The 13994-nt window shown below is 37.3% G+C and overlaps 1 protein-coding gene across 1 annotated transcript; it reads right to left on the bottom strand.

Annotated features, from left to right (window-relative positions):
- Window positions 1–9996: 9996 nt before the first annotated feature.
- On the bottom strand, window positions 9997–13994 carry LOC104452031 (G-type lectin S-receptor-like serine/threonine-protein kinase At4g27290). Its single transcript, XM_039315100.1, is given in 8 exon segments — window positions 9997–10473; window positions 10544–10694; window positions 10775–11012; window positions 11172–11379; window positions 11594–11724; window positions 12344–12478; window positions 12623–13084; window positions 13087–13994. Coding segments are annotated over 8 exon segments (2418 nt in total). The 5' UTR covers window positions 13889–13994; the 3' UTR covers window positions 9997–10182.

Raw genomic sequence — 13994 nt, forward strand, 5'->3', positions numbered from 1 at the left:
CACACCAAATGCTCACTAGCACTAGAGAAAAATCATTCTAATTGTTTTATGTAAAACACTTCTTCTAGTTTACCATTAAGGAATTGCCGTTTTCACACCCATTTGATGTAACTCTATATCATAATGAGTTACCAATGTCAAAATAATACGAAGAGAATCTTTCTTAGATACAAGAGAAAATGTCTCCATGTAATCTATTTCCTCATTTTGAGTTAATCCCTTGGCAAGAGTTTGGCTTTGTATCTCTCAATATTTCCCAAAGAATCATTCTTAGTTTTGAAGACTCATTTACAACCAATGGCATTCGCACCATCAAGTAACTCAACTAAATCCCAAACCTCATTAGATGCCATATAACTTTATCTCTTTTTCATGGTATTGTATCACAAATTGGATTTATCATAACTTATGACTTGTGAAAACATTTGAGGATCATTTTCAATTCCAACATTATAGTCAGATTCTTGCAAATTCACAATGTAGTCACTAGAGATTGCTAATTTCTTCATTCTAGTAGACATTTTTAATATTGCATCGATATTCTCCTAAGGAGTTTGTTGTTCAAGTGAATGCTTAATAATATCTTGTAATTGTTGAATAATTATATCTTGTAATATAACTTGTTCAAGTTGTATTGGATCAATATCAACAACTTGTGGATCTTTAATGATTCGTTGTTCAATGATTAGTTGAACTGAATGGGCGTTGTAAACAACAACCAATCCAATACCTAAGGTGAAATGTTAAATATCCAAATGATCTTATTCAAGAATAAGGTCCCTAAATTGATCACTCCCACTGATTATGTCATTCTCAAGAAACTTAGTGTTTCTCGATTCCACAAATCTAGTGGTGTGAGATGGAAAATCAAACCTATATCCTTTGGACTTTTCGGCATATCCAACAGAATACCCGCTTATAATCCTTGAGTCTAACTTCTTTTCTTAGGGATTATAGACTCTTACTTCAGATGAGCATTCCCAAATGCGTACATATCTCAAACTCAATTTTCAACCCTTGAATAACTCAAAAAGCGTCTTTGGGACGGCCTTGGTCGAAACTCGATTTAATACACACACTGCCATTTTAAGAGGCTCCGTCCATAAGGACTTAGGAAGTTTAGAGCTACTAAGCATACTTCGTACCATATTGAATAAAGTTTGATCTCTTCTTTTTGCCACACCATTTTGATGGGGAGAACCAAGCATAATCTATTAGGCAATAATCTCATATTTTTAAAGAAATTTCACAAATGGACTAGGTGCTTGTTCATCTTTAGTGTATCTACCATGCTATTTTCCACTTCTATCTGATTTCACGATCTTAAGTTCCTTATCGCATTATTTCTTTGCTTTAGTGTTAAATACCTTAAAGGCATTCGGCGCTTTGTGCTTATTACCAATCAAATAGAGATACATGAATCGTAAATAATCTTCTATGAAAGAGATGGAGTACATCTATCCATTTGAGTCCAAATATAGACTACAAATATATGTATGTATGATTTTTAATATTTCCGTACCCCTGTTGGCACATTTCTTTGACTTGTTGGTCTGCTTTCCTTTTATGCAGTCCACAAGTTGCATAATTAGCAAAATCTAGAGTATTAAGTACTCAATCATTTACTAATTGCTTAACTATATCGATGGAAATATGCCTTAATCTCTAGTGCTATAACATAGAGGAATCTTCATTCACAACACATCGCTTTATAAAAGTATTATCGTGAATGTGCATTTCATTATAAATGTCATTGTCTTGTAAACTAATTCGAAAAAGACCATCAAACAAAATACCGCTCTCAATAATTTCAAATTTATATGATAAATTGAATATTGAACCTAAAATTTTAAAGGAGTATCCAAAAATTACAAGTCTTGAAACTGAAATTAAATTTCTAAAAAAAACTTGGATTATAAAAGGTCATTTCTAAATTTAAAACAAAACCACTATTGAGAACTAATTTCTATATCCCAATAGCTTCCACACGTGAGCGTATCTTGTTTCATGACTAATTACTTTGTTAACTTCCTACTCGTTTCCGCTAGTTCTAAAAAACCCAAGGAATTCGAAATGTGAATTGTAGAACCAGAATCAATCCACCAAGTGTTATGACCCACATCAACCATATTAGATTCATAACAAACATATGAGAATATGTTATATTTCTTTTTGAGCCAAGCCTTGAATTTGGCGCAATCATTCTTCATGTGTCCCTTCTTTTTACAAAAGAAGTACTTGTGTTCTTTCTTAATGCCACCTCGAGGAGGTAGAGGTATTTTACTTTTTCCCTTCTACTTGGCTTGCCCTTTATACTTACCTTGAGCACTTTCTATTTTTTCCATTAGCGGCCTCTCTTCCTCTTGAATACATATGATGACGAGTTTATTGATTGATCATTTAGTGTTATGTGTGTTGTAAGAGATTTTGAAGGGGAATGCTCTTATAGGAGAGTGTTCAGGATATAGTATACAAGAAAAGATTCTAATATCCCAACCTCAATATTTTTCAGCTAAGCTACAATGTTCGTCATTTTCATGATGTACTCATGCACACCTCTTACACTAGTAAGCTTCAATAATGAGAACTTCATAATCAAGATCATGATATGTGCATTTTCTTAAAACTCAAATTGCTCATCAATAGCCTCCAGCAATTCATTGGCATTGTTATGATGAATGATCGAATCACGATTGCTATCAGAAAGTTTTATCTTTATGTACATCACATTGATGCAGTTAAACTGCTCTCATTGTGCATAAAGTGTATATTCAACTTAAGTGCTAGCCTCAATAGGAACATGTGGTTTGTCTGACTATAGAGCATAATTAATATATATGCACCCCAATTGGAGAAGAATTAATTTCTTCAATTCTTTATAGTTATTATCATTTAGCTCGGGAACAATTATACTAAAACTAATCTTAAGTGGTAAGACTGCATTATAATCAAATGAAAACTTATGTATCAATATATTTGACGCAGATAAACTTAAATAATATTTTACCAACGTAAAACATGTTAGAAAATACAAATCACATAACATAAAAACTGCATGTGAGCTAAGTTTTTAATTTAATTATATTCATAAATACTTCATTATGAAACTATCAAATTATATTCCTTCCTCAATCCCCATGGATAAATTAAGAAAGATATTACTTCACCTAATTAATCACATTAATATATTAAAAATTCCCATAGGATAATATTCATAATAGTAATGCTACTAGTCACAATTAGTGTCTTTGACTATATGCGATCCAAATACTCTTAATGTATATAATTTAATATAATCAAAGATGCCGTGGCTAATCTTCAATTAATTAATATATACAGATCAATAGACATTTAATTTCACAAGAAAATATTCATAAAATTGCATGTAAGGGAAAAATAGTAAAATCACGTGTAAAAGGATTAAAGCTGGAATTTTACATGCAAAAGCAGAATTGGAATTTCATTTGCAAGGGGTAAAATAGGAATTTTATGCCCAAAAGGGAAAAATTATAAATTTTCACCCCTAACAGGGTAAAATTGGAATTTTATGCAGTAAGAGCAAAACTGTAATGTTGCTTAATGCGAAGAGGCAAAATCGTAATTTAGTTGACAAGGGCATAATTGGAAATTTTTACCTCGGGGGTTGTTGCACGCGTGCCCATTAGCCAGGCGCATGCGCATGAGGTCTTCTTTCCATGTGATTTTCTTCTATTGTTGCTTCGCCGAGACCAGCTTTCGTTTCGCCGCCTGGGTCTTCTTCCACAGCCCATGTTCGATCAAATTGATCAATGGGTTTCGAAGACAATGCTAGACGAATGCATAGTTCCAAGATTCGACAAAATCAACCAACAAATTGACTGGAATTAAGCCTAAAACAATTTGCCCTAAAACCCTAACCACTAAAAATATCACCACTCAATTAACCTTCGGCAGTTAGTAATATGCCGAATAATCTCAAGGCTTTTTTAACTAATGACAATATGACCATGCAAATCCGTTAATGCGTGGTGGGTCGCTCGTATTTGACCGCAATTCAAAATTCCTTTCCAAGCCACAAAAGATCCAAATTTTATCCATTCAGAATCCAATTAAAACATACAAAATGCCAAAATTTTCACCAAGGTAGTGATCATAAGCATGCTCTGATATCAATTATTAGACTAAATCTAAATAAAAGTTGACAATTTTGATTTACTATTCACAAACATATACAAGCATAATCGGGCACAATTTTGCGGAAATGTAAATGATCAACATACCCCTAGCCATTGATGAAAATCTGTAAATGCGAAAATCCCAAAACTTTGAACGAATGAGCAGAGCGTAATCGATCTGCGAATATGAAATCACCATATCTATATGTCTTGTTCCACTAGCTAACACCCTTCAAAACTCGGTGGTATGTTTTCTGCAGTGATAGGATTTGAACTAGACGACATGATGTTTTTGTTCTGTTTCTTATATTACCGACATCTTCTATCAAAATCGTTATGATAACATAAGAATTAACAATTAATACATAATAAATGTGAGTAATAAATTAGGCAGTAAATCGGAATTAATTGGGAAATACAAAATTGAGATCACATTTAAATTAACAAAATATTATAACAGGAAGAGCATACAAATCAACGACTATAATTAGTAATTGCATGGATCTTAAAACATGTCACTACCTGATTCCGAGGCAGCCATCCTCGTGTATTTGTCTTGCCCGTTTTGATTGTATTCTCTTATGCCCATAAGCTCTCCAACCACAGCAAGCAACCACTTCCTGCCCTTCTGATATCCAAGTCTGAAAAATCATACAAGAACAGTTTTTCTTGCAAATTACTTCGCATTCTTGAAGATCTATCGTCTTGTTAAAACCAGGAGCTGCGTGTAGCTGGCAATCTCACCCCAGAATACTTCACAAATATGATCAAAATTCAAGGGAGTTCTCACACACCCATATGACGAATCCACAATTTCCCATTCTCGAGAAAACTTCGGTGTGAAGCCTTTCGAGCAGCTACACACAGGGAACTCATCAACCGTGCTGATATCATAGCCACCACAAAATGCAGAGGTGTCTCAATTGTCTACTGGAAAGTGAGAAGTAACGTCCAACCCTTTGCTCAGTCAATCCCATTTTGCTTCCGTAGAATGCCATTTGAATTGAATACCAAAACAAAAACGATCGAACTGTTAAGGAACTCATGACTGTAGTGCGTGTCCTTCTCATTGTGCAGAGCGCTATGCAAGATTGGTTAGGATTTAAATTAGGTGAGCCACTCTGTCTATCAAACACCCATTCCATGGTCTTGACCTGAACGAGATAACAGAAGCCTGCCTTGATAGGAGCTGTTGGAATCCATTTGGGTCAAGTTGGAATGTGGAATCGCCAGGATCAGGATCGTCAATGCTTTTCCACGATGATAGACAGTGTTGAAGCCTGTTGTGTTATTCTTCCTTTCTTCATACCGGCTAGATGTAATATTTGATTGGGTCAAAAAGCTGGGCAAAAAATAAAGAGGAAATTTTGAGTGATCGACGAAAGTAAAAGTGCTCAGCCTATTGAGGAGGGGTTACTATCACAAAAAAAACTATAAACTATGCTCTAGCTGTGACATAAATATCCCGAACCTTTATTATATCACCAAAAAAAAAAAAACCCTAAATTTATCCATTGTGGCACAAATACCCAAACTTCGTGTCATAGAAAATGCCGAACTTATACCAATGTCATACATATATTCTAGATAAAACTGAAATAGAGAGTACATATGACATACATGTATAAGTTTGGAATTTTTCATGATTAAAAAAAATTAAGGTATTTGTGGCACAATGAGTAAGTTTAAGGTTTTTGGTGAAATAGAAAAAGGTTTTGAATATTTGTATCACAGAAAGTTGGACTTTTTTTATGGTATTTGTCCTAAAGGACAAGAGAGCACCTACAAGAAAGAAAAGGAGGGAAAGAAAGAAAGACTGAAAAAAGAAAAAAGAAAAAGAAAAGAGGGCTTTTGTACATACACGCCATGGAGTCTTGCCAAGCCAGATTTACTTCGTTTTGCAAAGCCCGGTAAGTGTTCACACTTTCTTTCATTTAATCGGAGAAAGTTTCGAAACCAAGCCTTAATTTCAAAATCCTTCAATATTCTTAGTAGATGGGTTAAATATAGGAGTTTTAAGCTAAGAAATATGAGGGATTGATAGATTAGGATTTTGTGGAGCCGGGGGGTTTAATGTGAATCAATTTGAAGTAACGGTTTAGTCAGAGCGAAATTTTAGATTTTTGCAAGTGAGCTCTACAGTTGCGGATATATTTAAATAATGGCTTTGGGTGAACGATTTGTTGACACGTGGGAGTCATTTTGTTAACGATTAAATGTAGTTTAATCAAGTCATTGTTATAGTGTTTAGTTGGTTTTGAGATCGATTCTCATTTAATTGATAGAATTATGAGATCGTCAGCTTGTAGAGCTACATTGTTTAGTTCGAAAGCAATATGGATTATATAAAGTTTGAGTTATGAAATGATATTTTTGTTGCATAAAAGTTTGGTTTAGTTCGAGGTGAATCCCTAGCAATTCAAGCTCTCAAGTATCACTTGATTAAGGTTGTTAAGGACAAAGCGATCACGTACAAGAACGCCCTGGCTTCTTCAAGGAACCGTATACTTCAAAGAGGTTGGGGCTTCGACCCTTCCGTGTTTATCTAATAGCCTCGGGTTGGTGATTTTCGTTAAGTTGCTCCTTCCTTTGCTTCCTGCCTCATCAGCGGTCTTCTCCTTGGTGTGTGTAGAGATTCGGTTGGACCGCTCTTTGCTGTTCCTTGTGCTTTGTTGTTGTGTAATTTAGCTTTGCTATATGTATTGCCCTTCGTGGCTTCTCCTCGGCTCCCTTCCACTCTTCTTGTATTTGCAACTAGAGTGTAAGTTTTGGCACTGTTTTGTGTACATTTGTCCTGAGCTCAATATAATTTCTTACCTTTACCATAAAAATTTAAAAAAAAACTTTCATTTTTTTTTTTTTTGTAAATAGTTTGGGAAACCGTTTTATGAAATGCATTCCAAAATATTATACATATCGATTTGTAAGTCTAGTTTATGAAGAATTTTGAAATGACTTGAGAAATGCATTGTGATCAGTTTGATGAACAAGGTTTAGAAAGATTTTCCATTTTAATTTATAAAACTGATTTGTGATAGAGATTCTGGATTGGTTTTATGGATTTTAGAGGATGTGGTTGTGGGTCTATATTGATGCTTAGTGTCTCTGTGAGCCCATTGGGGGGTCTGTAAATATGCATGCCAAATTTAGGATATCCTTATAAATAGGCCACTAATAATATAGGTAGAGACCTAACCAAAGAAAATCTTGGTCGCCTATGTCACGAGGCATTATGTGTGATTATGGTTCAATATTTGAGCACGAGATTAGTCAACCGATAAGATTGATCAAAGTGGTTAGGACCATTAATAGTTATTTTGATATTATTGTTAAAATGGATATTTATTATAGAATATAGTTATGTTGAAACAATATATAATTCATTTTAATCTTGCAAGTTTGTTATGTTTTAGATTTAGTGTAAATGATTTATGTTTTTGTGTCTTAAACGTGCATAATTGATGCTCGATCTGCTTACAAAATATGTATTACTCATTGGGCAAAGGTTGCTCATTCCATTCGCCTTGCTTGTCTTTTAGGTTTTTCATGTAGCCACAAGTAGGACGAGAGCGTTTACATTTTTGGGAGGACATTTCGATAACGTGATTTTTGGACATGAGTTGTTTATGTCTAAGTTTTCTGAGTTAAGTTATTAGTTCGAAATGTACATATTCTTTTATTGATTTCTATTTGCTTCTACGTTCTTCAAATGGAAAGATGACGATGTCATCCTCTTCTTGTTGGTTTGAGGATGTGACACTAGAAGTGTATTTGTAAGACAATCAAAACTTTGCCCTAGAACACTTCCATCCACGTCTCTCACCACGAGATTTCCAAATCCAAGAGCTGTGCAACTGGATCTCAGGCATGTCCAGGCGAGTTGAGGACCAAATTTTTCTTCTGTTCCCGTTCAAAAGTAAACTTTAAGGTACCCGACGAATCTGTGAGGGGTGGCTCCATTGGCAACCCATACTATGTTCTTGTAGGTTCTTGTGTACGGTATAATGCGATATTGCTTCAGGGGATCACCAGGGCTGAAGAAGTATACTAATTTATCGCCATCTTGTCTAGACTGATTTTGTAGTCATGGTACCTCGTCCACATTGAAAATAGGAGTAGTATACAACAAAGAGAAAAGAAGACGACACATGAAAAATATCGCTGATGCTCTCATATTTGTTCCCTGGATAGCCGATGGAGACCAAAAGGACGAGAGATTGCGGTAGAGCGAAGGACTCTTCAAGTGTCTTTAACTTCTTATGAAGTACTGGATATCCCAACATCATTATCGACAGTTTCAAGTCATTGGAAAAATCCACTACTTCTTAGTCATCACGCCAACGAAGTCGCCCATCGTAACATTTACTTCACAATCCCTATCTTCCAAGTCATTGACAAGAGTTCGCGTTTCTTGACTTAAGATACTTACAACCCAAACTCGTTCAACACCTTCTGATTAGGAAACATTTGACAAACTCAGAAACCTAACCGAAGCAACCATGACCAAAAGATAAGGTGACCTGTATATTTAATCAAGCAATTTCTAGTAATTTAAAGAAAGGGCGCTTCCAAGATTCCCACAATCTCGGGTTAAGTATTTTAATGGTGAATGCTGGTGATGCACATAGGTGCAATCAGATTAGACGGGGAAAGTTATCCAAAAAAACCATAAACCTATTATAATTATACTAATTCAATCATAGATATTTGTATTGGGCTAAATGAGTGGTAAATTTTTGCATTAGTGTCAATTCAGTCTCTTTAGACAATTTTGGCCGGCCGGCACTAACATGGACGGCCTACCTTAGGCTAGTGACCGAGGCAGCAACTAGCTGGAGGAAGAAATAAGAGAGAGAGAGAGAGAGAGAGAGAGAGAGAGAGGGGGGAATAAAAAGAGAGGAAAAATAAAAAATAATAAACATTAAAATATTGTTAAAAATTGTCCATGTTGGTGCCAGTGATGTCACGTAGGACAGCTAGTATCCATGTCAGTGCCGCTCGGCAAAAATTAGCCGGATTGACTAAATTGACATAATTACAAAAAGTTTAGGAGTCATTTGGTCAAAAAAAATATTTTAGAACTGAATTGGCATGACAATAGATTTTTGAATTTTCTAGTAAATTACCATATATTAAAACTATGGTGAAGTTGGCTTATCTCAAAGTAGCTGCTCGACCATACTCTTGCATCAGTAAGAATTATCCTAAGTTGATGTTAACCCTTCCCAAACCTCGAAACAACTTATTTTCGTACCAGCGAGTTTCCCAGGTCTTTTAGACTGTTCATGGTATTACCAACTAATGAAAAGTTTGGTTTCCATGTGCACATATTGTTTTTTTCATCAACAGTCGTTGATAGAACCAAACTGGTCGGTTTTCGAGGTCGCCAGTTCTGGGGCCAAGGTGTCCGAGCTCCCAATTCCAAGTTTAAAATCAGGCTTAGTTCAAGATTCTAGCTATTGAAACGACCAGCCTGGCAGTGCACGCCCCCAGCCCAAACTTCTTCCTATCTTTCCAAGAAACGGTGATTGTTCCCTCATTTCTATTTAGTGTGAACTAGGACCCTATTTCGTTCAAAGATCGTCCTTACGCAAATTTTGATATGACTTCAACATAGACCAGGTTCACGTGCCAAGTCCATGCCATCATTCTTGAAGAAAAGTGATTTCGATGGCGATAGGGAATTCAATCAGATGGAAATTTGTTCTCTGACGGGGAGATAAAGTACTGAGCTTATGGAAGATATAGAGTTGACGAGATTTTTCTTTTTGGCCAATGATGCAGAGTTTTTGGGGGAAGTTGCCCTTGTACGGGAACTCTTGGCCTTCGGAATACAAACTTGTAAAAAAGGATTGTCGGAATCTGTGGACTTAAGACATTTCATGTACATTCAAACTGCAGCCAAATGAGAGATGCGGTATTTTCGGGAGAATAGCTGGGGGAGCACATTGAAGAACTTGCTTCGTTTTCCACATGGAGTATGAGGTTCACATAAAGAGAAAGAATGCAAGTCATGCCCACGACTCTCTCATCGAGCAGATAACAGTGTCATGGTGATTTCGTTTGGTTGACTTTGTGAAGGGTTTTCTTGGAGTAGATTCCTTTCATTGAAAAACCCCGGCTCTTTCGAAAGAGGCAATTCGATGTCGCTTCCCAGCATCATAACCACCGCGGACATACTCGGCCTATCATTGGGGCATCGCTGCACGCACAATAGGCCGATATGAATAGAGCGTAATGCTTCAGAAGTACTGCACGAATTCTGGACCAACTTATCGAGCAACTGCATGGACCTGCCTTCTGTGAACAGTCTCCAGGCCTGACCACATTGAAACCAACCATTAGGGGAAATTCTTGTGGCTGGAAGGCGAACAGTATTACAAACTTACATGTCCGAGGAGATTATGATCGTGGTCTGGATGATGAAACCCTCTGTTTCTCTTCCCGCTTACGATCTCGAGCACCAATACACCATAGCTAAAGACATCAGATTTTGTTGAGAAAAGTCCATCAAGAGCATACTCTGGAGACATGTAACCACTACAGAAATTGATTTATTGAAACCATCAGTTTAAAAGTGAATTGAGCACAGACGACATCACTGCAATAAAAGTACTTACTATGTTCCAACCACTCTGTTAGTATTTGCCTGTGTCTCATTCCCTGCGAAGCTTTTAGCCAAGCCAAAATCAGAGATCTTGGGGTTCATTTCACAATCTAACAATACATTGCTAGCTTTTATATCTCTGTGAATAATCCTGAGTCTGGAATCTTGATGAAGGTAAAGAAGCCCCCTAGCAATTCCATTGATGATGTTGAAACGAGCTGACCAGTCCAGTTGCTCCCTCTGCGTTGGATCTGTCAAAAGTTCATTTCACATTAGTAAACTCTGCACGGTTTGTAACTTACAAGAAGTAAGGCATCCATTTAGTCATTTGCTAATTTGCTACTTTAGTGACCATATTTTGGAGCTTTCACAAAATTCATGCTTCTAAGGAATTGAGAAAGTAAGCAAACCAAAGAGAAATGAGTCCAAGCTCCTGTTGGGCACGAATTCATAGATCAAAAGTTTTTCTTCCTCAATGCAACATCCTAGAAGCTTCACTAGGTTCCGGTGCTGCAGCTTGGAAACATATAGAACTTCATTTTTAAACTCATGCAGCCCTTGTCTTGAGTTCTTTGACAGCATCTTCACAGCAATTATTTGACCACCCCTCAACACACCCTGCATATGGTCAACTTGTTTAGTGAAAAATAATTCCTTGCCTACTCTTTTTCTCACTAGAATTCCACTCACAGTAACTAAACATTTTGGGATCAAGTTATTCAGCCTTGGAATATTTTCTTAAACAAATTATGCAAATGCAACAGCGAGGCAGTACTTTACAATCCTCAAATTGCAAGAATGTCCTCGAGAATAGCATGCACAATTTTAGTACCTTGTAGACAGGTCCAAAACCACCTTCTCCAAGCTTATTGTCCAACGAAAAGTAATTGGTAGCAAGAGCTACAGTAGACAAGTCAAATAGTGGCAACTCAAGATCTTCCTTCTGGTTTTCACAGCTGTCTCCTGATTCAAAACTGTCCCTTTTAGCAGGAGCACAAATTATATGAAATTGATTTGCAAATATCTCTGGGTGGCTTCTGCATTAATTCAGATTTCCTTCAATCATGATGCTACAAAGGCATGCTAATTGCTAAATATGAAAGCATTGAATTGCGAACATATTAGGATAATATGATCGCAATTGCTAGTGGTTTGTCATTGTTTCGCACATCTGACACTGACACACAAATGCCTCGGAACAATTTGGTTGAGACTGGCTGACTTTGTCAGTTCATCATGGAATCTTTTAGTGACCTCTCATTGGAGATGTGGAATGGTAAGATAAAATAAATTGAAAATCTTATAACTGTTGGGCCTGGTGAGGATGAATGCTGAATGGGACATGAATGCAGAATCCCCTCTAATGATAGTCTAATTTAAGAAAAAAAAACTTCACTTCTACAAGGGGCTGACTAATGTAATGAACACGATACAAGAATTCTTGTGTTCAATAATAGAATAAGTACTGGGAGATCTTGTAAAATGCCTACTTGTAAGTGACGAAATGACTAATGTAAAAACTGGGAATGATGAGAACCAGAATACAAAATCTGACAGCACTGTATCATAAAGTACGGTTTACCTTCGGGAAGCTTCATTTTCTTCTTCTTGCATTGTAGAACACGGATGGTGAGAACCAGAATGAGGAAAACAGACCCGAAAGAAACTGCCAAGCCCATGACCAGCTCATGCTTCTTTTGGTGTGACGGTAGTAAAGCTAAGAGAAGAAGCAGGAGCACACAGGATCAGGAGTGAGAACTAGGTATCACCAATATCGCAATTCTCTAAGCTCCCCCACAAAGATGGGTGTCCATTTTTCTCTTCAGTATCTAGCGAATTCAGATCTATAATAAATGAATACCTGATTCTGATGCAGCCATCCGGATGTAGAGGTCCTGTCCATAGTCGCTGTACTCTCTAATGTCAATCAGCTTGTCGAACCACAGCAAGCAACCACTTCCTCCATCTCGGATGTCTAAGTTCGAATAAGCCATACAGGAACAATTTTTCATGCAAACTACTTCGCATTCTTGAAGATTCATGCTCTCGTTAAACCAGGAAGACCGAGTATCCGGCAATTTTAATTTAGAATACTTCACAAATATGTCCTTTTCACAATCCAAAGCATTTCTCCTCACACACCCATTGGACCAATCCAAAATATCCCATTCTTGAGAAAATCGGGGCACAAAGCCTTTCAAGCACCTACACACTGGGGAAGTATCGACCCTACAGCTACCATAGGCACCACATGATGCATAGTTGTCACATTGGTCTATTGGGCAACTGATGTAAAGCGTCCAGCCCTGCGTTCGGTCAATCAAGTGAATCGCTGTAGCATGCCATTGGGCATCAATATCATCCTGGAAATGACCCAGCTGTTGAGGAGCTCGTAGCGGTAGTACATCTCTTCCTCATTTAACACAAATTCATACCTGTAGTATGGGTTTGGATTTAAATTAGGTATGCCACTCCATCGAAGACCATTCCATGGTCCTGTGCTGAACTTGATGTCAGAACCCTGCTTCAATAGTTCTTGTGGGTAGCCATTCGGATCAAGTTGAAACGTAAAGTTACCTGGAGAAGGATCATTAATGCTCTTCCATGATGTTAAATGACGATTGAAGCCTGATCTTCTATTCCGTCCTAGCTTCATACCGGCTACAAGTGTATCTGTAGGATAGTCAAAACTCTGCCACAGGAAAGTATTGGGATCACTGCCTTCTGCGTCTCTCACAACCAGATTTCCTGAATCCAAGAGCTGCGCAACTGGATTATGCACTGGTATCGGAGCGTTCGACAACCAGATATCACTTCCATTCCCGTCGAGAAGGACGAGACTTCCGTGGGTAGTAACCCTCAAAGTGCCTGATGCGTCCGCAAGGGGTGCTACTCTATTTGCAACCCACACTATTGTCGTGGTTATTTTCTTGTACCATATTCCCAGATATCGCTTTGGGGGATCGTCCGCACTGAAGAACCCCAGCTCAAATGTCCCACCAGCAGAGATTAGGTTCTCGCCGTCTCGAATCGACTGATTTGTTGCTATGGTATCTAGTGCATTGGAAAGAAGGGCATTACAAGAGAAGAGAACAAGACACATGGAAAGTGCCACAAAAGCTTTCATACTGCTCGAAGCAGTCAAGTTCTCAAAATCAGTGAATCTGCTGAGTGAGCTAAGGAGACGGAAGAAAGGGAGAAGAGAGATCACATGAAGAATGAAGACCCCTGCA

Source organism: Eucalyptus grandis, chromosome 6 (assembly GCF_016545825.1).
Source record: "Eucalyptus grandis isolate ANBG69807.140 chromosome 6, ASM1654582v1, whole genome shotgun sequence".
In the NCBI taxonomy this organism is placed as follows: domain Eukaryota; kingdom Viridiplantae; phylum Streptophyta; class Magnoliopsida; order Myrtales; family Myrtaceae; genus Eucalyptus; species Eucalyptus grandis.